This window comes from Notolabrus celidotus, chromosome 6 (genome assembly GCF_009762535.1).
Source record: "Notolabrus celidotus isolate fNotCel1 chromosome 6, fNotCel1.pri, whole genome shotgun sequence".
Taxonomy (NCBI): domain Eukaryota; kingdom Metazoa; phylum Chordata; class Actinopteri; order Labriformes; family Labridae; genus Notolabrus; species Notolabrus celidotus.
The window spans coordinates 2,198,807-2,222,296 of NC_048277.1; the positions used below are offsets into that span (position 1 = coordinate 2,198,807).

The following is a 23,490-nucleotide window of genomic DNA, read 5'->3' on the forward strand; positions in this document are numbered from 1 at the left end:
TGCATTTCAGAGATCTCCTGGTCCATTGAATCTTGGATGCTTGAACATCTGAGTTCTGTATTTAAAGGCTGTTTATCCCTCTATATGTTAACTGTGAGACAACTCTTCCTGATATTATTTAAATAAACTGAGAACAGCAAAGATATCATTTGAGGTTTCACCAGATCAGAATGTTTTATTGGGATTAAACCTACTGCAGCCAACTCAGTCAGGCAACCATCCAGAGGTTAAGTGACATTAAATATGTTCCTTTTATATAACCTCTTGGCTATTTGGGGTTTAAATAAAACAGTGGAATAAAGATGTTAAATGAATGCTGTAACCTATGGTCTGTGATGCTATAAGTTGCTTTTCCTTGGATCATCATGAGTCATTATATGTGCTGACTATAAACGTTCTCCAAGTGTCTGATTTGTTGTTTACAGATGTGGGGCTCAGTCCTCAGTGGATGAACTGAAGCCTGCTCTCTGAATGTAAAGCAGCAGGCACGTCAGGTGTGTTTTGGTGGAGCGGCGCAATGCTGTGGTTCACCGAATCATCGGTTTAAGGCCTGCATGACTACATTGTTGGTTTGAACACATCATAAAATTCATGATAAAAACCAGTAATTAAAATGACATGACATTAATATACAACAATCGGCCATGGTAATTATAACAAAGCCCACACATATCAACACCGCCGCTTCAGACGCAGTAAAAAGACAGACTGATCCTTTAGATCCAGGCTGTTTTCAGTCCTGACATTCACCCTAACCTTTATCTAGCACAGCCTCATAAATCCTCTTAGTAGTTAACTTCTCCTAAAATGACCCAAAAACAACTGCACCATAACAGGCCCATGTTAAAGCCCATGGAGCCAGTTTGAGACAGAAGATCCAGCGGCGCGCTGCAGGCTGCTGCTCATATGGTGGGCCTGCTCATTGTTTGTTTGTGATGAATGATTATTAGGAATAAAGACACATGTAGAGATGACACGGGATGAGTGTCTCACCTTCAGCCGCCAAGGAGCTCTGCATCATCAGCATCAGCACCGCGCTGATGGTCACAAACCACCGAAACAGCATCCATTCCAGCGCTCCCATCCCCTTCACGTTCCTCGACGAACCGGCGGACACCATCCGAGGGTCCAGGATCCATGCCGAGGGGGACCGGGAGCAGGTACATCCCTTAGTTTTCAACCGCTCCACCCCGACGTCAATGCTGCCTCTTCTAGAGAAAAGCGCATCTTTGGAAGCCATTGGTCACCCAATTAATCCTGAATGGAGAGCATGTAAAGGCGCTGCTGGAGAGAAAGGCATCCGATGATGACAGGCAGCAGGGCCCTGCTCTCCATCAGCCCGCCGGAGGCTGCGACAGGTGATGGATCAGGAAGGAGAGCTTTTCACTGATCCCTTCACACGGCGGAATAGGTTTTCTCTGTGTGCAGAGGTGTCCCTGTTCAGGAAGCCATACGCTCCCGATCTGGTCAATACCGAGATGAAACACCGGAAGCTGCTTGTGGCGCTTTCAAAATAAAGCGACACAGTAATTAATAATGAAACCAACATCAACCTCATCCCTGTCACAGCAGTATTTGCACTTTGTAAATATAATACTCTGATGATATGACTGGCGTATATGTATTGGAGTCTTCTGACTCAAAACAGTGAAACACAAAGTTGTGTATCAAAAGATGTGTTTTCACATTACATCTCTCCTCTCATTTAAAAACCACCTCAAGACCTACCTGTTCCAAAAAGCATACAATACATGAACCCCCCCCCGCCCTCCCCCCACCTCTCTCCCTGCTTTGTTTTATTTATATGTTTTATTTTATTTTTGTTTTCCCCTTATGTAAAGTGACTTTGAGTATTGAGAAAAGCGCTATATAAATTCTATGAATTATTATTATTATGATTACATTAGGCCACTGATTCTTTGTATCCTCCTATTCAATCATTACATTTGATAAATACTAAAAGAGACTTATTTCTAAAATACTGTAGCACGATTTTTCAGATTTATTTGTCAGTGTTATGAGCACCAATTTGGAAAAATGTAACATCCAGTGTTTAAATAAATGACCTGTCGGAGTGACAATGCCTCTAAAGCTTGTAAATTAACAAGTTGATTTAAAGATTTCACCATATGTGAGGCAAGTGACTTGAAGATGAAAATGAAGGGCCCAATGAAGCGCTTACCCCCACCCCACTCAACGCCAGTGCTGATTAATCTGTAAGGGATACCAAGTCCTATGAGCTCAACTGTATAGACACACTGCAATCTTTGTTATTTTTCTTAGCTTGTTTTAGCATTTTATCGTGCCTTGATTTTATTTCTATTGTGTTGTTTTAAATGTTAACTTCTCACCATGCTGCTATTGTGAAGAGTTCTAAACTGCCTTTCATTGTTTCACAGCAATGACAATAATAAAGATCTATTCTAAAGGTGTGCGGTCTCTCCGATGGTGCAGCTTTGAGACTGGGTCTGAACAGTTAACTCAGAACACAATTGTAAAAGGGGTTTAATACTTTAGGAAAGTTTTTAGTCTGACTATCTTAAAATAAGTCTGTGTTCAAAAAGTCTATCATCTCTCTCTCTCTCTTCATCTCCCTCTATCCCTCTCTCCAACACGGTCTCAGCAGATGTGTGTCTAACATGAGTCTGGTCCTGCTGGAGGTTTCTGCCTGTTAAAGGAAGTTTGTCCTTGCCACTGTAACTTGCTAAATGCTGCAAAGTGCTCTGCTCATGGTGGATTAAGATGAGATCAGACTGAGTCCTGTCTGTAAGATGGGACTGGATCTGATCCTGTCTTGATGTTGGGTCTTTGTTAACAATAGAACATAGAGTACGGTCTAGACCTGCTCTGTTTGGAAAGAGTCTGAGGAGAACATCTGTTGGGATTTGGTGCTTTATAAATATTGACTGATTGATTGATTGATTGATTGATTGGTTGATTGATTGATTGGTTGGTTGATTGATTGATTGATTGATTGATTGATTGATTGATTGATTGATTAACCAAACTAAGTTCAATAACACTGAAAAGTACACTTTTCATTGAGACAGTGAGGAGAGATATTTTGGCTGACATGAGGCAAAAAGCCCGGGGCTGGATGAAGGACTACCACCACTGGAAACCCCCCCTGCACAACAGGCTGGGGGTCTACCTGTGGCCCCGGAGACTACACATTTAATTCTGTTACATATGAAATTATTAGGCCTATTTACAGTGCGAAATAAGTTTAATTGTTTAGTAATCTGCACTGCTTCCGGTACTGTCTCTGCTAACTCACGCCTGCTTGACTGCAGGGTCATACATCGACGGGCAGCTCAGACTTGACGCAGACCTTCTTAGCAGGTGAAATAATCCTGCGTGGGGACTGTGATTACGTTGAATATGAAGGAGATATAGGCCTGCTTCCATTAGACCCGACTCATGACTCCGTCTGCAAAGAAATGATGTGATGACATGAGAGAGGAGACCACGCACAGGTTTCCATCCCTCTCTGATGGGCTGCACGCTGCAATCATTTGGGGACCAAACATAAAGGCTGGTAATGACGCCACTGTTGCTCTGCTGCTCTGCTGTTACATGATGGGAGGCAGATCTGTGTTCAGCAGGAGACAGGCGGCCCCTGGTGGAGGCTGAGGGCAGTCTGCACTTTATACACAACTTTTGCAGCTAGAAGATCCCCACATTATATAACATCCATAGATTCACTGCTCAAAGATGGAGGAAAATACTTAGTTTACAGTATTTCTCAGTTGCTGATACACTAATCTCTATTGTCTGAACCAAATTCCTTAGCAGCCTGAACCCATGTATTGAACCAGTCACTCTTTTGGCAAAACCATAAGCACTTTTCACCAAACACATTCTCACTCACTAAACACATGTTGCACTGTGATGCTCTTGTGTTGCATAATGGTATGCACAGGCAGCAAAAGTTAAACACATTTGAAGCACAGGAGTCACAGCTTACAGTTTTTTTTACTGCATAAACATGTCAAAAGTGTTACACAATCATCAAAACCTTACACTCAGAGCAAAAAATCGGCCCAGATCTGCACCACTATAAGCACAAAACAATACACACAGTGATTTACAAACACTAAACACACTGTTACACAGTGACGACTGTTACACAGCTATTAAACCAAGCGAACCAGGTGTGTGTGATGTTATTGTGGACAGCAGGTGAAATAAAACAATGTGGTTACTCTACCAATCAGGAACACTCAGCATTGCAGGCCCTGCCCCCCTAAAGTTCCTGGACCCTTGGAAAGTACTACCCCCAAGCAAGAGCTTAAAGCCGCTGTTGGTAGTCCTGATATAAATATCAGTTCGTAGAGATTTTTAATATCAACACTACCCCTCCCCTCTCTGCTCCCGTAACCCCACCCACAAAAGGTTGTTGTGAATGCTCTATGAGGAAGTAGTTGCTTCCCAGCTAATCAGGGTGACGTAGTGGGGCCGCCACTCAACCAATCAGGAGGGAGGATTGGAGATTAGCTATGATTGGTCCATGATAACGGGAACGAGGGGAATAATAACATTGCTTGATACAAAGGCATTGGGAAACACAGAGATTTTGCAATTATCTCAAAGTACTTCACTTACAGATGAGTACTGATGGGTATTATGACCTTTTCTCCAAACCCAGCAGAAAAAAGTAACAGTTTTTACACCATTCCTACCAACAGCAGCTTTAACAGCGGGAGATTAATTACAGCAGAAATAAATGTAGACCCTGGATCCTGGGGTTAAAAAGCTACAGAGGAGGATTATGACCACCTGATAAATTAAAACAAAATGATTTTTTGAGAAAGAAAACTCAAATTTTCAGAGAAAGAACTAGAAATTTGCACATTTATAAAGTTCTAAATCAAACTTGAAATTTTTCAAGTTTATAAAGTTGTAAATTTTTGAGAAAAATACTCAAAATTTCGAGATTACAAAGTTGTAAATCTTTTAGAAATCAAAATTTTGAGTTTGATTTCTCAATGATTTATGACTTTATAAACTCTTTTACTATTCTCAGCCACTCCTGGCCAATATGTCTTTATTTTATTATTAAATACCTTTATCATTTTATAATTCTGGTGTAGCTATAAGAAATTGCATCATATTTATTACCATTATTACTGTTAATAATTGTTGTTATTATTATTATGGATATTTTAATGATTGATTTAGGATCTAGCAGTAAAGGGGAACACTGTCACAGGTATTACAGAGGTTGACCAGTAGAGACAGATCTACAGTCCAGGAAGAAGATCTTTCTGTAGAAACATCTGTGGTTTCATCCAATGAGAGAGTTCAGTCAAAGCAAGAAGCCAGTGATGCTGTTCAGCTGCTAATTAGAGCCGTGCACCTCCACCAGCAGAGGGGAGATATAGCACTCCTTCTTGACAATTAACGGCTCAGACGAACGTGTGGTGAACTGCCATTAATAACTGCCTGGAGTCAATGATGTTAGTGGGTGTCTGTATTTCTAATCACTGTAAGGAAACACTTCACTGAGTCTAGTTCATACAGGGACACGTGATAGTTAATCAACCATACTTTCTGTACTATACAGTCATGGCCAAAAGTTTTGAGAATGACACAAATATTACATTTTCACAAAGTCTGCTGCTTCAGGGTTTTTAGGTGTTTTTGTCAGATGTTTCTATGGTATAATGAAATACAATTAGAAGCATTTCATAAGTATCAAAAGCTTTTATTGAGAATTACACAGAATTCATACAATAAGTCAATATTTGCAGTGTTGACCCTTCTTTTTCAAGACCTCTGCAATTCTCCCTGGCATGCTGTCAATCAACTTCTGGACCAAATCCTGACTGATGGCAGTCCATTCTTGCATAATCAATGCTTGGAGTTTGTCAGAATTTGGGGGGTTTTGATTGTCCATCCGCCTCTTGAGGATTGACCACAAGTTCTCAATGGGATTAAGATCTGGGGAGTTTCCTGGCCAAGGGCCCAAAATCTTAATGTTTTGTTCCCCGAGCCATTTTGTTATGACTTTTGCTTTATGGCAAGGTGCTCCATCATGCTGGAAAAGGCATACTTCATCACCAAACTGCCCTTGGATGGTTGGGAGAAGTTGCTCTGGGAGGACGTTCTGGTACCATTCTTTATTCATGGCTGTGTTTTTAGGCAAGATTGTGAGAGAGCCCACTCCCTTGACCGAAAAGCAACCCCACACATGAATGGCCTCAGGATGCTTCACTGTTGGCAAGAGACAGGACTGATGGTAGCGCTCACCTCGTCTTCTCCGAACAAGCCTTCCTCCAGATGCCCCAAACAATCGGAAAGGGGATTCATCAGAGAAAATGACTTTACCCCAGTCCTCAGCAGTCCAGTCCCTGTACCTTCTGCAGAATATCAGTCTGTCCCTGATGTTTTTACTGGAGAGAAGTGGCTTCTTTGCTGCCCTCCTTGACACCAGGCCTTCCTCCAAAAGTCTTCGCCTCACTGTGCGTGCAGATGCACTCACACCTGCCTGCTGCCATTCCTGAGCAAGCTCTGCACTGGTGGTGGCCCGATCCCGCAGCTGTAACACCTTCAGGAGACGGTCCTGGTGCTTGCTGGACTTTCTTGGGCGCCCTGGAGCCTGTTTGGCAACAATTGAACCTCTCTCCTTGAAGTTCTTGATAATTGGATAGACGGTTGACTGAGGTGCAATCTTACTCGCTGCTATAAACTTCCCTGTTAGGCCCTTTTTGTGCAATGCAATGATGGCTGCACGTGTTTCCTTGCAGGTAACCATGGCTAACAGATGAGGAACAATGGTGTCATGCACCATCTTCCTTTTAAAGTGTCCAGTCACTCAATCAAGACAGATTGATCGCCAGCCTTGTCCTCATCAACACTCACACCTGTGTTAATGTGTGTGACACCTGTGTGTCATTGAAATGATGTTAGCTGGTCCTTTTGTGGCAGGGCTGAAATGCAGTGGAAATGTGTTTTTGGTGATAAAGTTCATTTTCAAGGCGAAGAGGGACTTTGCAATGAATTGCAGTTGAGCTGATCACTCCTCATAACATTCTGGAGTATATGCAAATTGCCATTATAAAAACTGAAACAGCAGACTTTGTGAAAATTAATAGTTGTGTCATTCTCAAAACTTTTGGCCATGACTGTACACTGATCCATTTCTGGGGTAAAACATCTGCAGAGGTGGTCAAATAAAGGTGCTTTTCAACAGCAGGAACTGTACCCAAGAATTACAGACCTTTATAGGAACTTTTGGCCATTCAAAAAAAGGACAATGAATGTATAAACTCTCCTAATTTTAACATATAACAAAAGGTGAAATAAATGGGAAGTATACTGTATATTTTCAATTGGTAGAACCCCCAGTTTATGATCCACAACATTTCATTTAGATATTTATTAAAACGACAGTCTTGACTTGGACCCGCTGCTGCCCTCAAAGACTTGAGACAACTTGCAAAGAGTGACTTGTACCCATCTCTGTTCAGGAATAGACTGTTCTCTTTCAAACATATTAGGACTAGAGTGTGCAAATATGCTGTGGACAGATGCTGTACATGTTGCATAAAGCGATAATCATTGAAGGACTGCAACGTTATCATCATGGTGTAAATGAGTCCTGGGACAGTTTGGTTAAAAGCTGCTCTTTATTATGCTCTTAGCTGTGGTAGGACAGGACAAGAAACCACCTGTAAGGCTGAATGACAAAATCAATATCAGAAGTTACAAAAAACAACATTTCCACAGTTGCTTTGAATTCAGGTAAAGTCTGAAGCATCTGCTCCTGACGAAGAAGAAGAAGAGATGCTGAAGATAGAAGAAGTTACAAAAGTAAGCTTGATGTTATTTACGTGATTTCAAGCGTAATGAAGAGAAATGTCACAGGATAGAAAGATTCTTGTGTTCATCATCAGTGTTGAAGAAAGCATGCAGATATCTGTGGTGTTGCTCATACGTTATATAACACAACCGTTAACAGCTGAGAGAAACGTGGTCAGCTGTGTGTTAATACTGTATGTTATACTTGGATACTGGAAGGAGAGTTGTAGCCCAGACTTGTGAGCGGTGCACACGTGATTCTACCTACAGTGATGGCTTTTTATCAACACCTGTAAATGACTCGGCAGGAGATGTTTGTCAGGCAGGAGATGCACAGGCTTCCTCCAGGAAGACATTTGATTACAAAATGCTTCATATTAACATCATTTTAACATCATGAGGAACATTGGATCTTTACTGCAGTTTAATTTACATGCATGTAGAATCTAACAGAAAGAGGAAACTACACTATTTGTTTTAAGGTTGTCACAATACCAGAAGTGTGAACTTTGATACAATACCAGTAAAAATCAAACAATAACGACACCCGTTACCATACTGAGGCCACAAGAAATGAACTCCTGAACATAGCTTTTGATTTCACTGACACACTGGGATCCTGTCTCAACCCCTTCCCCCCCAACCCCCTCATCTCTTACTTTAACTCTCCCTGTCCCATTAAAGTTACTAACCATAGACCTTTCTGGAGTCCCTGAGCTCCATTGTCTCGTAGGTTCCTCTGAGCTGCCGTAGACGTCCTCCCTCGCTCTCTTATTCTCCTCTATCCCTCTTTCCAGACCCAACTCGGTCGAGGCAGATGTCTGTCTAACATGAGTCTGGTTCTGCTCGAGGTTTCTACCTGTTAAAGGAAGTTTGTCGTCTCCGCTGTAACTAGCTAAATACTGCGAGGTGCAATGCTCATGGTGGATTAAGGTGGGGTCAGACTGAGTCTTATCCTGTCCCTGAGCTCCCTTGTCTCGTAGGTTCCTCTGAGCTGCCGTAGACGTCCTCCTGCTGTGGACGTTCTAGACTCCAGCTGATACGGACGTGCTGGACTCCAGCGGCAACAGCTACTACTACTCATCTCATCACTATCACCGCTCCCTCTCTCTCTTATTCTCCTCTATCCCTCTTTCTAGACCCAACTTGGTCTCAGCAGATGTCTGTCTAACATGAGTCTGGTTCTGCTCGAGGTTTCTGCCTGTTAAAGGAAGTTTTTCCTCTCCGCTGTAACTAGCTAAATACTGCGAGGTGCAATGCTCATGGTGGATTAAGGTGGGGTCAGACTGAGTCTTATCCTGTCTTGGTGTTGGGTCTCTGTTCATAATTTGACATAGAGTGGTCTAGACCTGCTCTGTTTGTAAAAGAGTCTTGAGATAACGTTTGTTGTGATTTGGAGCTATACAAATAAAGATTGATTGATTGATTTAAACCTGAACACAAACTGACGTGTTCATCGTGATGATAATATAAAAAATAAACAAAAGACTTCCTCTGAATCATCATTCATAACCTAGAGGAGGTGTGGAGGTGTGGGGATGTGTATCTGCAGAGTGTGGTCTCACTGTGCAGAGCTGTGAAGCTGCCTGTCAACAGTACGCAGGTGGGGAATCATAAAACATATTGGGACCAGGTGGCATCGTTGCCTCTCTCCTTTGTTCTGTCTGTTGGTCTGGAGGGTGAAGCCAAATCAGGGACCTTCCTGCACGTTTTTCTGGAAGTGTGGACGCATTTGTAAGTCCTGACAAGCAGAACGGATGGTAAACAATCAGAGAATAACCGTTTAAATTTTCAGTTTTGTTGCACTCTCATTTTAACTAATTATATCTATACTGATACCCACTCTCTGACTTTAATTTAGTTGAAACTATTAGTGATGATCTGATGATCATGATCTGTTTTCTTTCAGAGGCTTTGATTCTCTAGGATACCATCTTGGGGTCTTGTTGAGGGAGCGCGAGATTGACAGACGGATCGGGGCGGTAGGGACAGGAGCTCAGACATCCGGGAGAGGCTCAAAGTAGAGCCGCTGCTCCTCCCCATCCAGAGGAGCCAGATGAGGTGGTTCGGGCATCTGGTCAGGATGCCTCCCGGACGTCTCCCTGGGGAGGTGTTGCGGGCGTGTCCGTCTGGGAGGAGGCCACGGGGAAGACCCTGGACACGCTGGCGAGATTCTATCTCTCAGCTGACCTGGGAGCGCCTCGGTATCCTCCCAGAAGAGCTGGTGGAAGTGGCCGGGGAGAGGAGTGTCTGAGACTGCTGCCCCTGCAACCCAGACCCGGATAAGCGGAGGAAGATGGATACCATCAATCCATTATCTCGACCACTTATTGTATCAAATTAAAGAACATTTTAACAACTATAATTCGTATCAGTTTTAGATTTCTGTCTTTACTTAAAACATCTGAATTCTATGATGACTGCAATGATTCATTAAATAATTGGATGCTCTCATCAAAGCCAAACCACATTTTAAAAGACAGGATTGTCATGGATTGTCTCCTGCAGCGAGAGCACTGTCTGTGTGTTTCAGGTAAGGAAGCCAGACCCTCAGGTAGAGGTCGGCAGTGTGGCAATGGTGTGTTTCAAACATAACACAACCTAATGTAAGATAGCTACCGCATGGCCACAATGATCAGGACGGAGATGTGATAGATCAGCAGTATTAGAAGCAGCAGGGATGACAGAAAGTGTTTTTTGATAGTAATGATTTAAGGTGCAACTCTAAGGTCAGCTCCTTCAACCCTTTCTCTTAATTTTAAATGTTACCAGAGAGGAAAGATGTGAGTACTACATGTTTATGTTTCTGTGCTCTCCCTTTCTGGCAGTATTTTATGGAGGATCCTTTTGTAGAACGGGGAGAAGGTGAGCTTGTTGAAGTTGACGAGGCGACTGAAGCGAACGGCGAGCTCCTGCAGCTCCCTGCTGACTGGAGTCAGACCTCCGGGGAGAGGAGGAGGGGTTTTACGCTGACTGGACTCAAGGGAAGCCAGTAGATAACTCTGAACCCGGGAGTCTGAGAGAGAGAGAGAGAGAGAGAGAGAGAGAGAGAGAGAGAGAGAGAGAGAGAGAGAGAGAGAGAGAGAGAGAGAGAGAGAGAGAGAGAGAGAGAGAGAGAGAGAGAGAGAGAGAGAGGGTCACTGGTTTTCAATCACTTAAGATGAAATGTGCTCTTAAACCCACAAACAGAGTTTTGAAGTTTCAGCCAATGTTTTTTTTTCTTACCTGAAATAAAATCTAAGAACACTCTAGAGCACTTGTACGCATATTTGAGTCCTGATATGTCCGTGAAAAATGACTGGATATTGTATTTTGTGTCATTTTGCATCTTAATATCATGGACATGTTACTCTTGCAGCTTAAGAACGGCTTCATGATCTGCCTTTGAACTTTTCTGGAGAACACATTTAAGGAGAAACATCAGAAGATGCTGGTGAGAGAGACCCCCTGCTGCTCTTACCGATCAGCTTGTGGACTGTGTTGTCTGTCTGGATGGTGGCTGAGATTTGTCCCCTCAAAGTACTCTGCTGTTCAGCTGAGAGGGGAGGGTGTCCATGTTGGCTCAGACACTGACTCAGATCAGCGCACAGCTTCTCCCCAATGGTGGCCAAGGCTTCATGAACACTGAACGACCTTGGAAGAGCAAAACATGAAGCATGTCAGTAAAGCAACACAACTTGATAACTTTAAAACTGGGGCTAGCAGTAAAGCATGGGTGTTAGCATATCATTAGCTTATTGCATGGAAAAGATCTATGTGTACGTGACAACGAGTACTGGCTGGATCCAAACAGAGGAAGTGAAGAGCAAACAACATCACAGTTCAGGGCTGCAGCTGCATCATGGGCCTGGCTGTAGCGAGGGAGGGATCAACACACCAATCAAACCATCATGGATGACCTCCTTCAATCAATCAGACTTTATTTATAAAGAGCTTTTCATACAATGACATTGTAACACAAAGAGCTGTACATAAAAACAACTTCAAATAGAATAAATAAAAAAAAAGAAAGATGTGTATATAAATAAAAATAAAAAGATCCCCCATCCTAATCCCAACCCCAGCCCTGACTCCAAACCCACCCCACAATCCTAAGGTTAAGAACACAATATATGCAAGAAGAAGATGAAGAAGAAGAAGAAGAAGAAGAAGAAGAAGAAGAAGAAGAAGAAGAAGAAGAAGAAGAAGAAGAAGAAGAAGAAGAAGAAGAAGAAGAAGAAGAAGAAGAAGAAGAAGAAGAAGAAGAAGAAGAAGAAGAAGAAGAAGAAGAAGAAGAAGAAGAATGAAAATAAAATAAATAAATAAATGAAAAATAAAAAGAAGTTTCTGAACGAACTGAGGAAACACTCTCATGATATCTTAATGAGGAAACACTGGAGGAAAAAAGATGTTAAAACTCAACACAGGAAATTAAACTCACCAAAATAAAATACATTTCTAAGAGAATAAAACACTAAAATATTAAACCATTAAAGAAAATAAGATGCTATACTTAAATAAATAAATTAAATTAATAAAAAGTGACAAAAATTTGAAATAAATAAATAAATACAGTAAGGTGAAATAAAGCTTTTATAAGAATAAAACTCAGTTAAAACCTTCGACCTGTCACAACAGTGGTCCTTAGAACTGTTTAGGACAGCTGTCTCCTCCATTCAGCTGGCCAGTGACCTGTCCTTCCACTGCCTTCCACACAAACAGCATTAGCTCCAGGAGCCCAGATTTCAGATATCAGATTTTCCTGAGAAGCTAGCCAGCCACCAGCAGGGCTATCAGGGACCAAAACAATCAGGGCACAGATAACTTTGCTGCTGCCTTCACCTCCACATTCACATCAACCACTCATCCCATCATTTAGCTGCTGAAATCATCCAGAATTGCTTTTCACACATCTGCCTACAGTGGAAGAGTGTCAGTGTCAGACACACTCTCACTCAGGGAAACACTCGTGGGTGAATTCTTGATGATGAACTGCAGCCACTAAAAGCACCATGAATTGGTCATCATTTGCCCCCACTCTCTGCTCCGTCTTCACAAAGCAAACAGCGCTAATGATACTCAAACACAGAAACACCTGCAAAGTTCAACAGCTCTGTTTGTTTCATTGTGACTGAGATGAGCTGTAAGCATCTCCATGCTCTGCTGTGCATGCAGGACAGCACTGTGAGATCTCATCTTGTCATATTAGCAATGTTGTAACTGTTCCAGATGGCACAGCTGTTTGCCTTTGCTACAGTCCTGACTGAATAAAATACAGCATTAATAATAATAATAGAATAATAGAAAGATTTCCTCATGTCATGAGTGTCACCTTAGAAAATGTTCATTATGCTTCAAGAAGCGGCATGTTCCTTTTTACGACAGCGTATGAGGGCCATTTAAAATTAAATAAAAAGGGGGCGGAGGAGAAGAGTCATTTTCTGAGATTAAACACACAAATATGTGAGTTTTTTTGAATGCTCGCTGCAGGAAGTAAGCTGGTTATGAACTGGGAAATTTGTCGCTTAAGTGGTAAGGGCTGTCCCCCTTCATCCAGCTCATCATATCTGTGCATAGATTTTCAGGCCATCCGAGTGAGAGCGCACAGAGCTCAGCTCGGATCAGCTGAGTGGAGAAGCAAAAGCCTTGATCCTGGTCCGGGCACAGGACGTAGGATCATAATCAAATGCTAAATCTGATTGAAAAGTACAATTTTGAGCACTGCAGATATACAGTTGGGCAAAACAGTATTTAGTCAGCCACTGATTTTGCAAGTTCTCCTACTTAGAAAGATGAGAGAGGTCTGTAATTTTCATCAGAGGTACACTTCAACTATGAGAGACAACATGAGAAAAAAAAATCCAGGAAATCACATTGTAGGATTTTTAAAGAATTTATTTGTAAATGATGGTGGAAAATAAGTATTTGGTCAATAACAAAAGTTCAACTCAATACTTTGTAACATAACCTTTGTTGTCAATGACAGAGGTCAAACGTTTCCTGTAAGTCTTCACCAGGTCTGCACACACTGTAGCTGGTATTTTGGCCCATTCCTCCATGCAGATCTCCTCTAGAGCAGTGATGTTTTGGGGCTGTCGCTGGGCAACACGGACTTTCAACTCCCTCCACAAATGTTCTATGGGGTTGAGGTCTGGAGACTGGCTAGGCCACTCCAGGACCTTGAAATGCTTTTTACGGAGCTACTCCTTCGTTGCCCGAGCGGTGTGTTTGGGATCATTGTCATGCTGGAAGACCCAGCCACGTTCCATCTTCAATGCTCTCACTGATGGAAGGAGGTTTTGGCTTAAAATCTCACGATCCATGGCCCCGTTCATTCTTCCCTTAACACGGATCAGTCGTCCTGTCCCCTTTGCAGAAAAACAGCCCCAAAGCATGAGGTTTCCACCCCCATGCTTCACAGTAGGTTCGGTGTTCTTGGGATGCAACTCAGCATTCTTCTTCCTCCAAACACGACAAGTTAAGTTTTTACCAAAAAGTTCTATTTTGGTTTCATCTGACCACATGATATTCTCCCAATCCTCTTCTGGATCATCCATATGCTCTCTGGCAAACTTCAGACGGGCCTGGACATGTACTGGCTTAAGCAGGGGGACACGCCTGACGCTGCAGGATTTGAGTCCCTCTCGGCGTAGTGTGTTACTGATGGTAGCCTTTGTTACTTTGGTCCCAGCTCTCTGCAGGTCATTCATCAGGTCCCTCCGTGTAGTTCTGGGATTTTTGCTCACCGTTCTCATGATCATTTTGACCCCACGGGATGAGATCTTGCGTGGGGCCTCAGATTGAGGGAGATGATCAATGGTCTTGTATGTCTTCCATTTTCTTATAATTGCTCCCACAGTTGATTTATTCACACCAACCTGCTTGCCTATTGTAGATTCACTCTTCCCAGCCTGGTGCAGGTCCACAATGTTCTTCCTGGTGTCCTTGGACAGCTCTTTGGTCTTGGCCATGGTTGAGTTTGGAGTCTGACTGTTTGAGGCTGTGGACAGGTGTCTTTTATACAGATAACCAGTTCAAACAGGAGCCATTAATACAGGTAACGAGTGGAGGACAGAAGAGCTTCTTAAAGAAGAAGTTACAGGTCTGTGAGAGACAGAAATCTTGCTTGTTTGTTATTGACCAAATACTTATTTTCCACCATAATTTACAAATAATTTCCTGGATTTTTTTTCTCATTTTGTCTCTCATAGTTGAAGTGTACCTCTGATGAAAATTACAGACCTCTCTCATCTCTCTAAGTAGGAGAACTTGCAAAATCAGTGGCTGACTAAATACTTTTTTGCCCCACTGTAATTAAGGTGGCCCTGAAGGCCAATATTAATAAATATTTCAAAAGCGCAAAACATATTTCCCAGAACAAAAATAAATTTCACTGGTTAATAAAGCTCTTGTGTTCACGAATCGGTTCATCATCCTTACAGTGTCCGGATGGACATTATAATATTGCCCCCCTAACGACATTCATGAAGAATATCCGCCCTTCTCTGCAGTCTGAGGCCTTTTTTTTATTTATTTATTTATTTTTTGGAATGGCACAGTATACAATACAATTTCTTTGGCATTTAACACCTCAGTATCACAGTCTTTCTTTAGTCCACTTCAAATATTTTCCATCGTATAATCACCACCTTCCCTGGGGGTTGGGAAAGGTGATCGTATATAGTCCGACTGATTTTTGTCCATGTTGCCTTTCAAAGGTTTTTTGTTTTTAAGTCAGTCATTCTATTGCAATAACATATAAACAAAAGAACAGAGGAGCTTCCTCTTGTGATTCTCAAAAATAAAACAAAATTAAGAGTAGCCGAAGAGAGCGGGCTGTCACAAAATACAGATAGCTTTAAATGAAATCAGATCTTAGTGGTTTCACATACTCAGTCTGTTTTGTCCAAATCCGGTAAAACTTTCCATGTTGCACTCTGAGTCTGAGGTCTTTTAAGCATGATTTGGAACCCTTAGTTCCAATTGATATGTGCATTTCATGATACAAGGAGAGTATTTCAAGAATCACACTATATATGTATATGTAGGCCTATGTCCCTTGTTGAAGTATTGAGTATCAACTCAAGCTCCTCTTCCATCCTGGTAAACACTTAACATTTTGCACTGGCTCTGCTATTGCGGTATTCAGTGTAAACAGGAAATGACAAACGACTGATGCTGGACAGACTTGGGTTTACCGAATCACAAACAAGTTACAATGTTACAATGTCATTTAGCAGACACTTTTATCCAAAGTGACGTACATACAAGAACAAGAACAACACAAGCAAAGATCTAGACAAGAGGAAACAAGATCATGAAGAGTAACAAAGTGCTTCAAGTCCATTTGGGTGCAGGTACTGCCAAGCAGTGTAAAGGCAATGCACAAAAGTAAGTAAGAATTTTTTTTTTTTAAATTGGTAAAATAAGGAACATCTACAATGAAGCAACCAAACCATTTAAGACCTTCCATTATCATCATCAACAATTAACATCACCACAATAATGACCAAAGTACCAAGTGCTGGGTCACTCCAGACCTGAACACAGATTCCCAGAGTAGAGCAGGACAGTGTGAGTCAACTGTAGCTGGAAGACATGATCTACCACTGGGGACAACAGTGGAGAACAGTCTAGCTAAGTGCATAGTGCAAAACAAGTACAAACAAGTACCATGGTCCTAACAAGTACCATGGTCCTAGAGTTTAATCTCAGGGAAAACCCTTCTCCTGCAGCTTTGTTTTTTTAATGGCCCTAAAAGGATGAAATAACACTGAATGTATGAAGCTTTATTTCACTTCTTTTTTTTCAAGTAATTAAGAAAAGGTTCTGTTGAGAAACAACAATAAAAGCCCCAGTACTCACGGTGTGTGCATGTCTGCCAGCATGATGTTGATCGTGTTTTTGAGAGTCTCCATAAGCCCTGGCAGGCCGGAGATAGCGTCCCCTGTGGACGTGTAGACGATGAGAAGTATAGAGGAGAGCAGAACTAACTGCTCAGACTCCTGTTGCATCTCCTGCAACCGAACCTGATCCATCAACACGGTCTACAGACAGGAGGAAAGAGATCATGCAGTTCATGAAGGGATGGTTGCATTTAAACAAAAACTAACAGAAAGGTAGTGACGGTGTTTACCTCTGGGAACGGGTCTGAGGCATGGTCCCACTTCAGCAGCAGAAGATAGGCATTATTATGAACTTCAAGTATGCAGAGTGAGGAAGGGTCAGATGAAGCACAGTTAGAGCCAGTCGGCCGGGACTCCCTCAGGGATCTCGCTGAGTTCTCAAGCCACTTCTCAGTGTAGTCTAAGGCATCTAAAAAGAACAGATGATATCACACACACACACACACACACACACACACACACACACACACACACACACACACACACACACACACACACACACACACACACACACACACACACACACACACACACACACACACACACACATAAATAAATAACACATCAATATATACAGTATATACTAATTTAATGGGATGGTATTCCTTACTGGGTTGCTTCTCCAGAAAGTCCTGAAACTTGCTCCTCTCATACTCAGCCGATTGCTGCATGAGGTAAGGCCTGATGCTGCTCACAGCAAAGTTAGCCATGTCCACTTTCATCATGTCCAGCACAGAGAATATCTCTCTGAGGGAGGAGGACAGAAGAAGACACAGTCAGAGGTTTCATTTCAATGTATTTTCCTCTAAGATAATGTCACTCCTGAACAGGTTGACTTCTTCCCCTGTGAATAATCTGAAAGAACCTAAAGATAAACACAGGCCTGTAACATGCAGAACTAAGTCTCTGTCTCGTTTGAAGGCTTACTTGAGTAGAACAATAATGTCAGTGATCTCCTTCAGCTTGTTGACGGCCTGGTCTCTGCATGGGGCGCACAGTGTACTCATCATCCCAATGATGAACTGGGACAGCTGACTGATGTCAAGTGCTCCGTTTTCAGCCTGCTGGTGTAACAGAGTGAGGTCAAGGACCTCCTCAATACGGGAGTGCAGGCGTCCTTGTCCCGGGAGCAGGAAAGACAGCAGCGTCTGGGTGAGTGAGGGGATAAATGTAAACAGCCAGGACAATAGAAAGTTAAAGGCTGGACTGGGAATCTGGCATACTGGGCATTTTCACATTGGGCAAGAACAGACCTTCTGACACTTTAGGGCCGAAATAAATAAAAACTTCACACAGCTATTTCTATTTCTGACCGAGCTGCCAGTGATACATAGCTCATGCAACCCCACTTTAAAAAAACGAAATATCCCTTTAAGAGAGAGGATGGAAGCGAGATGTCGTATTTGAAGTTTCATGAGTATTGTTCATTTCTTAAATAAAACAAAAACTTGTGCTTCACCTCTTTGATCTCAGCCAACAGTTTAATGGCATGTCCATACACCGGTGGATCCTCCCTCAGCTGGCCCTCCAAACAATCCCAGAATGCTTTGTGCATAATATCCTTCACTCTGCGCTCCAAACTGTGCAGAAACAAGAGAGTATGTTACTTCTGCAGCAAAAAAAAAAGGATTTATTCAACAGTGAGTGTACTCAATTAATCTCTCACCTCCCTTCAGGTAGCTCCACGGGCTTGACTTGAAACGCCTGGTTGACCATTATCTCATGTGCCAAAGCCATGTTTGTGACTCCTTTAGCTGTCTCCATCAGCTCCTCCACAGTGACACCCCGGGAGGGACTGGCTGTAAGGCGACAAGGTACATCTTTAAATTATTTACTTTCACAAAATCACACATCAACAACTTTGATGTTAGAAAAAGCAGAATCAGCATCATACATGGGACAACAAGACTGAATGTCATTTTGGAGACTTGTTGTTTGTTTTTGATTGACGTGCTCTGCCAGCTAACAGAGTCATGTCTGTGTTTAATGCAGTGACTTCCACTACAGAGTCATGTCTCTTTTGAATGCAGTGACTTCCACTACAGAGTCATGTCTGTTTTTAATGCAGTGACTTCCACTACAGAGGCATGTCTGTTTTTAATGCAGTGATTTCCACTACAGAGTCATGTCTGTTTCTAATGCAGTGACTTCCACTACAGAGTCATGCCTGTTTTTAATGCAGTGACTTCCACTACAGAGTCATGTCTGTTTCTAATGCAGTGACTTCCACTACAGAGTCATGTCTCTTTTGAATGCAGTGACTTCCACTACAGAGTCATGTCTGTTTTTAATGCAGTGACTTCCACTACAGAGTCATGTCTGTTTTTAATGCAGTGACTTCCACTACAGAGTCATGTCTGTTTTTAATGCAGTGACTTCCACTACAGAGTCATGTCTGTTTTTAATGCAGTGACTTCCACTACAGAGTCATGTCTGTTTTTAATGCAGTGACTTCCACTACAGAGTCATGTCTGTTTTTAATGCAGTGACTTCCACTAAAGAGTCATGTCTGTTTTTAATGCAGTGACTTCCACTACAGAGTCATGTCTGTTTTTAATGCAGTGACTTCCACTACAGAGTCATGTCTGTTTTTAATGCAGTGACTTCCACTACAGAGTCATGACTGTTTTTAATGCAGTGACTTCCACTACAGAGTCATGTCTGTTTCTAATGCAGTGACTTCCACTACAGAGTCACGTCTGTTTTTAATGCAGTGATTTCCACTACAGAGTCATGTCTGTTTTTAATGCAGTGACTTCCACTACAGAGTCACGTCTGTTTTTAATGCAGTGATTTCCACTACAGAGTCATGTCTGTTTTTCATGCAGTGACTTCCACTACAGAGTCATGTCTGTTTTTAATGCAGTGACTTCCACTACAGAGTCATGTCTGTTTTTAATGCAGTGACTTCCACTACAGAGTCATGTCTGTTTTTAATGCAGTGACTTCCACTACAGAGTCATGTCTGTTTTTAATGCAGTGACTTCCACTAAAGAGTCATGTCTGTTTTTAATGCAGTGACTTCCACTACAGAGTCATGTCTGTTTTTAATGCAGTGACTTCCACTACAGAGTCATGTCTGTTTTTAATGCAGTGACTTCCACTACAGAGTCATGTCTGTTTTTAATGCAGTGACTTCCACTACAGAGTCATGTCTGTTTTTAATGCAGTGACTTCCACTACAGAGTCATGTCTGTTTTTAATGCAGTGACTTCCACTACAGAGTCATGTCTCTTTTGAATGCAGTGACTTCCACTACAGAGTCATGTCTGCTTCTAATGCAGTGACTTCCACTACAGAGTCATGTCTGTTGTTAATGCAGTGACTTCCACTAAAGAATCATGTCTGTTTTTAATGCAGTGATTTCCACTAAAGAATCATGTCTGTTGTTAATGCAGTGATTTCCACTACAGAGTCATGTCTGTTGTTAATGCAGTGACTTCCACTAAAGAATCATGTCTGTGTTTAATACAGTGATTTCCACTACAGAGTCATGTCTGTTTTTAATGCAGTGATTTCCACTAAAGAATCATGTCTGTGTTTAATACAGTGATTTCCACTACAGAGTCATGTCTGTTTTTAATGCAGTGATTTCCACTACAGAGTCATGTCTGTTTTTAATACAGTGATTTCCACTACAGAGTCATGTCTGTTTTTAATGCAGTGATCTCCACTACAGAGTCATGTCTGTTTTTAATGTAGTGTGTTGTCACATAGAACAGCAAAGTTTTGCTGTATGATTAGTGGTCGACTGATATCTTTTTTTCAATGCACAACGCTGATGCCAATAATGAGAGAGATGGTCTGCTGATGGCTGATATATATTACACCGATATCCTGTTTTTGTGTTTTGTTTTTTTTGATAAACAGAAAACATACTAATGATTACATCCATCACATCACATCCATGTGTATACTAAACTTAGGCAACAACATGTTTCAGATAGATTTCTATAGAGTTGGAATATGCTATCGATTTCAGGACAGGACTAATGCACAGTATATGTCAGAACAGAAGCAAATTTTAAACTTCCATGTATTGGTTTTGCTAGAAGTTCCCTTTAAACATGATGATACAGATATTAGTGCCAAAGGTAGAACGCCTTGTATAACATGATTGCAGGACAAGAGAAAACTTAGAGACAAAGAAAAGCTTGTAAAGGCAGTAAAAACTGTTCTTCTCATTGAGGCTGAGAAATATGACCTTAACTAATATTATAATATTTGTAATATTTGTAGGCTACATCCTGATACACAATATATTAAGGCTGCAGTAAGATAATATATATAATATTAGTATTCAAGTATTCTATTGATTATTCTGGCGATGAATCCAGTAATGAGAAATGTTGCATGCTAATCTATTTGTTTTTATTAAATGTATTTTTGCCACTACTGCTGTAACGATGCAGAGTTCCCTGTTGTAGTAAGTTTTGAAAGTGTTCAATTTATTAGAATTATTAAATTAATGTGCAATAAAGTACTAGTTGGAAGTGTACTTCAAACACTGTTAAACCTTTGATTTACAGAGAGCTAGACTACACCACACCACAAACTGGTGTGGTAGTGGACCGATGACATGAGGCATGAAATCAAAGAAGGGGTTCAGTGATTGGCTGTGAGGGAAACCATACAAATAGTCATTTTGTTTGACCAGGGTAAAAAAAGGATGAAATCATTTGACTTGGAAAGATTCATAAACGCTGGGTACACCATGAGCCCTGTCGACTCCTCAGAGGTTACAGCCTGAGGTGTTACTGAACACTGCTTGTGTGCACTGATTTTTACATTTAAAATTTTCAAAAAATACATTTTAATCTACTTTAAAGCATTTACAGTCCTACTGTAACAATCACTTGTTATGTTTTCCACCTCAGCTAGTAGTAGAAGCAGAATATATGAAGGCAGTGTTAGATTCAGGTCACAGGCTAACCTCCATCTGGAAGGCTGGAAACTGAAAATTCTGTTCTCTCCGACTTGGGGTTTGTGAAGTATTTATGGCCACAGGAAGTGTAATATTTAAGATACAGAGGTCATCTAGAGCCATAATTGAAGCTTACAAAGTTGGGCATTTTTTGAAATACAAATGAGGCCGTGACATTGACCATATCAAGCTCCAAAGTGGCCATTTCTCATGAGATTTCATCCAACAGATGTTGTTTTTATAGTCTTGTTGTGTAGCTTGTGGACGATATTTTAAAATGTAAAACCAACAAGCACCAGAATCTTATTTTGCCACGTCCCCTTGTGTGTCAGGACACTCTATGCCACATTTCATTCTTGGATATCAAAGAATGTAATTTTAACACCTTATTTTGTAGATTTAAATTATCATGCCAGGAGCATTTTTCAAAAAAGGGGTTTTTGACCCCTCACAACCAAACGGCCCTGAGTTGAGAGTGCTCATTATCATCTTGAGATTGCCCAAGGTGTAGGCTAACTGGAAATACTAGTGAAAAAAAAGGTAGCAAAAAAAACATCCTGAGGGCCTATAATATTAAAGGGTCATCTCATCCCGTCTTATTACTGGGTCTAAATAATTAAACTTTAAGTTCATTAGATTGGCTGATGCACATTCATGTGTAACACATTTTTATACTACAATCATACACAATATAATATCTGTACAACTCTTTACTGATACTTGATAATATTTATACTCAATATTTGTGCCTTACAAGCCCACAAATATAAAAACTGTACATTTATTTTGTTCAATAATACAGAAATTGCATTATTTAGTTAATGCCTTTCCTATAAATGTGTAATGCAAAGATTTTATGTCTCTCAAAAACTTGATTCAAGATTCAAGATTCAAAAGGTTTTATGTCACTCCAAATGTGGCTACAGTCATATGAAATGTATTTTGCTGGTTGGCTCCATTTGAGAGGATTTTTTTTCAAAATAAAGACATTTAAATGTAACAAATAATTTTTTTGAGTAAGCAGTATGATAACAATAAATTATGGTTTAAAAAAAAGGACAAGGAGTAAAAAAAAGAAATTGTGATTTGTTTGATTTGTTGCCTTGTCTGCCTGAAGACAGAGAGGGTACATGCTTATCATTTGTATTCACCCTTGAGCCATAACTCAAGTTATTTCCTCTGAAAAGGATATTAACTGTATTTTATCAACGTGTGTGTCACCTTGAAGGGTTCTCCCTGTGTTTGGGCTCGGACTGTGCTCTCGGACCCTCATCCTCCCTGACTCCTCGGCAGCATCCTGCATCCTCTCCTCCTTTAACTCCTTGTCTCCTCCAGACTCCAGGTGGTCTGCCTCCTTCGACATACTGAGGTCTGTAAGATAACAGGATGTGTTTCAGATTGCAATCTGTAGGTATTTCACTACAGTTGCTGCAGAATGATGAGGTTTGTAAATAATCAGGGGTGCAGGATAAAAGAGGAGGGAGAGGGGGGGCAGTGGGCCAATGAGCTGCTAACCACACTGAGGTGAGAGAATGACATTAGTAAACAAAACAAAACCACGTGTCCTGTGTCTATCACAGCAGGCTGCACAAAGCTTACTGACCTTGTAGTGGAGCAGGCTGGGCACAGGGAGGGGCTGGATGTGAGGCTCAGGGTAAACACTGAACGTTAGCTTGAGTCAGAAAGAGCACAGGTCTTTGAGAACAAAGGTTCCTCTCTACCACGCTGTAGAAACAGGTCTGATTACTGTCTGGAGCTGAATCACTGCCTGACATAGTCCACTACAGAACAGAGGCTTCGTTTCATCCTGTTATATCTCATATGTCGGAGTCATCCTCTGGGAAGAAGAAGATAATACCCTGTGCTGCTTCCGGGAGT

The 23,490-nt window shown here is 41.5% G+C and overlaps 2 protein-coding genes across 2 annotated transcripts in view; both read right to left on the reverse strand.

The window, feature by feature from the left end:
- kiaa1549la (KIAA1549-like a) overlaps positions 1 to 1,480 on the reverse strand; it is a 93,106-nt gene extending 91,626 nt beyond the window's left edge. The window contains exon 1 of the mRNA XM_034684882.1: positions 994 to 1,480. Coding sequence (XP_034540773.1) covers positions 994 to 1,240 — 247 coding nt within the window. The 5' untranslated portion in view covers positions 1,241 to 1,480. The remainder of the gene's footprint in view (positions 1 to 993) is intronic.
- A 6,132-nt stretch (positions 1,481 to 7,612) lies between these two features.
- tcp11l1 (t-complex 11, testis-specific-like 1) lies at positions 7,613 to 23,490 on the reverse strand. The gene is made up of 10 exons (XM_034684872.1): positions 23,216 to 23,490; positions 22,834 to 22,983; positions 18,355 to 18,487; positions 18,148 to 18,268; positions 17,616 to 17,836; positions 17,299 to 17,435; positions 16,919 to 17,097; positions 16,648 to 16,829; positions 11,264 to 11,436; positions 7,613 to 10,819 (listed from the first exon to the last, which is right to left on the reverse strand). The coding sequence occupies exons 2-10, from the start codon at positions 22,973 to 22,975 to the stop codon at positions 10,602 to 10,604; spliced, it is 1,506 nt and encodes a 501-aa protein (XP_034540763.1). The 5' UTR covers positions 22,976 to 22,983; positions 23,216 to 23,490; the 3' UTR covers positions 7,613 to 10,601.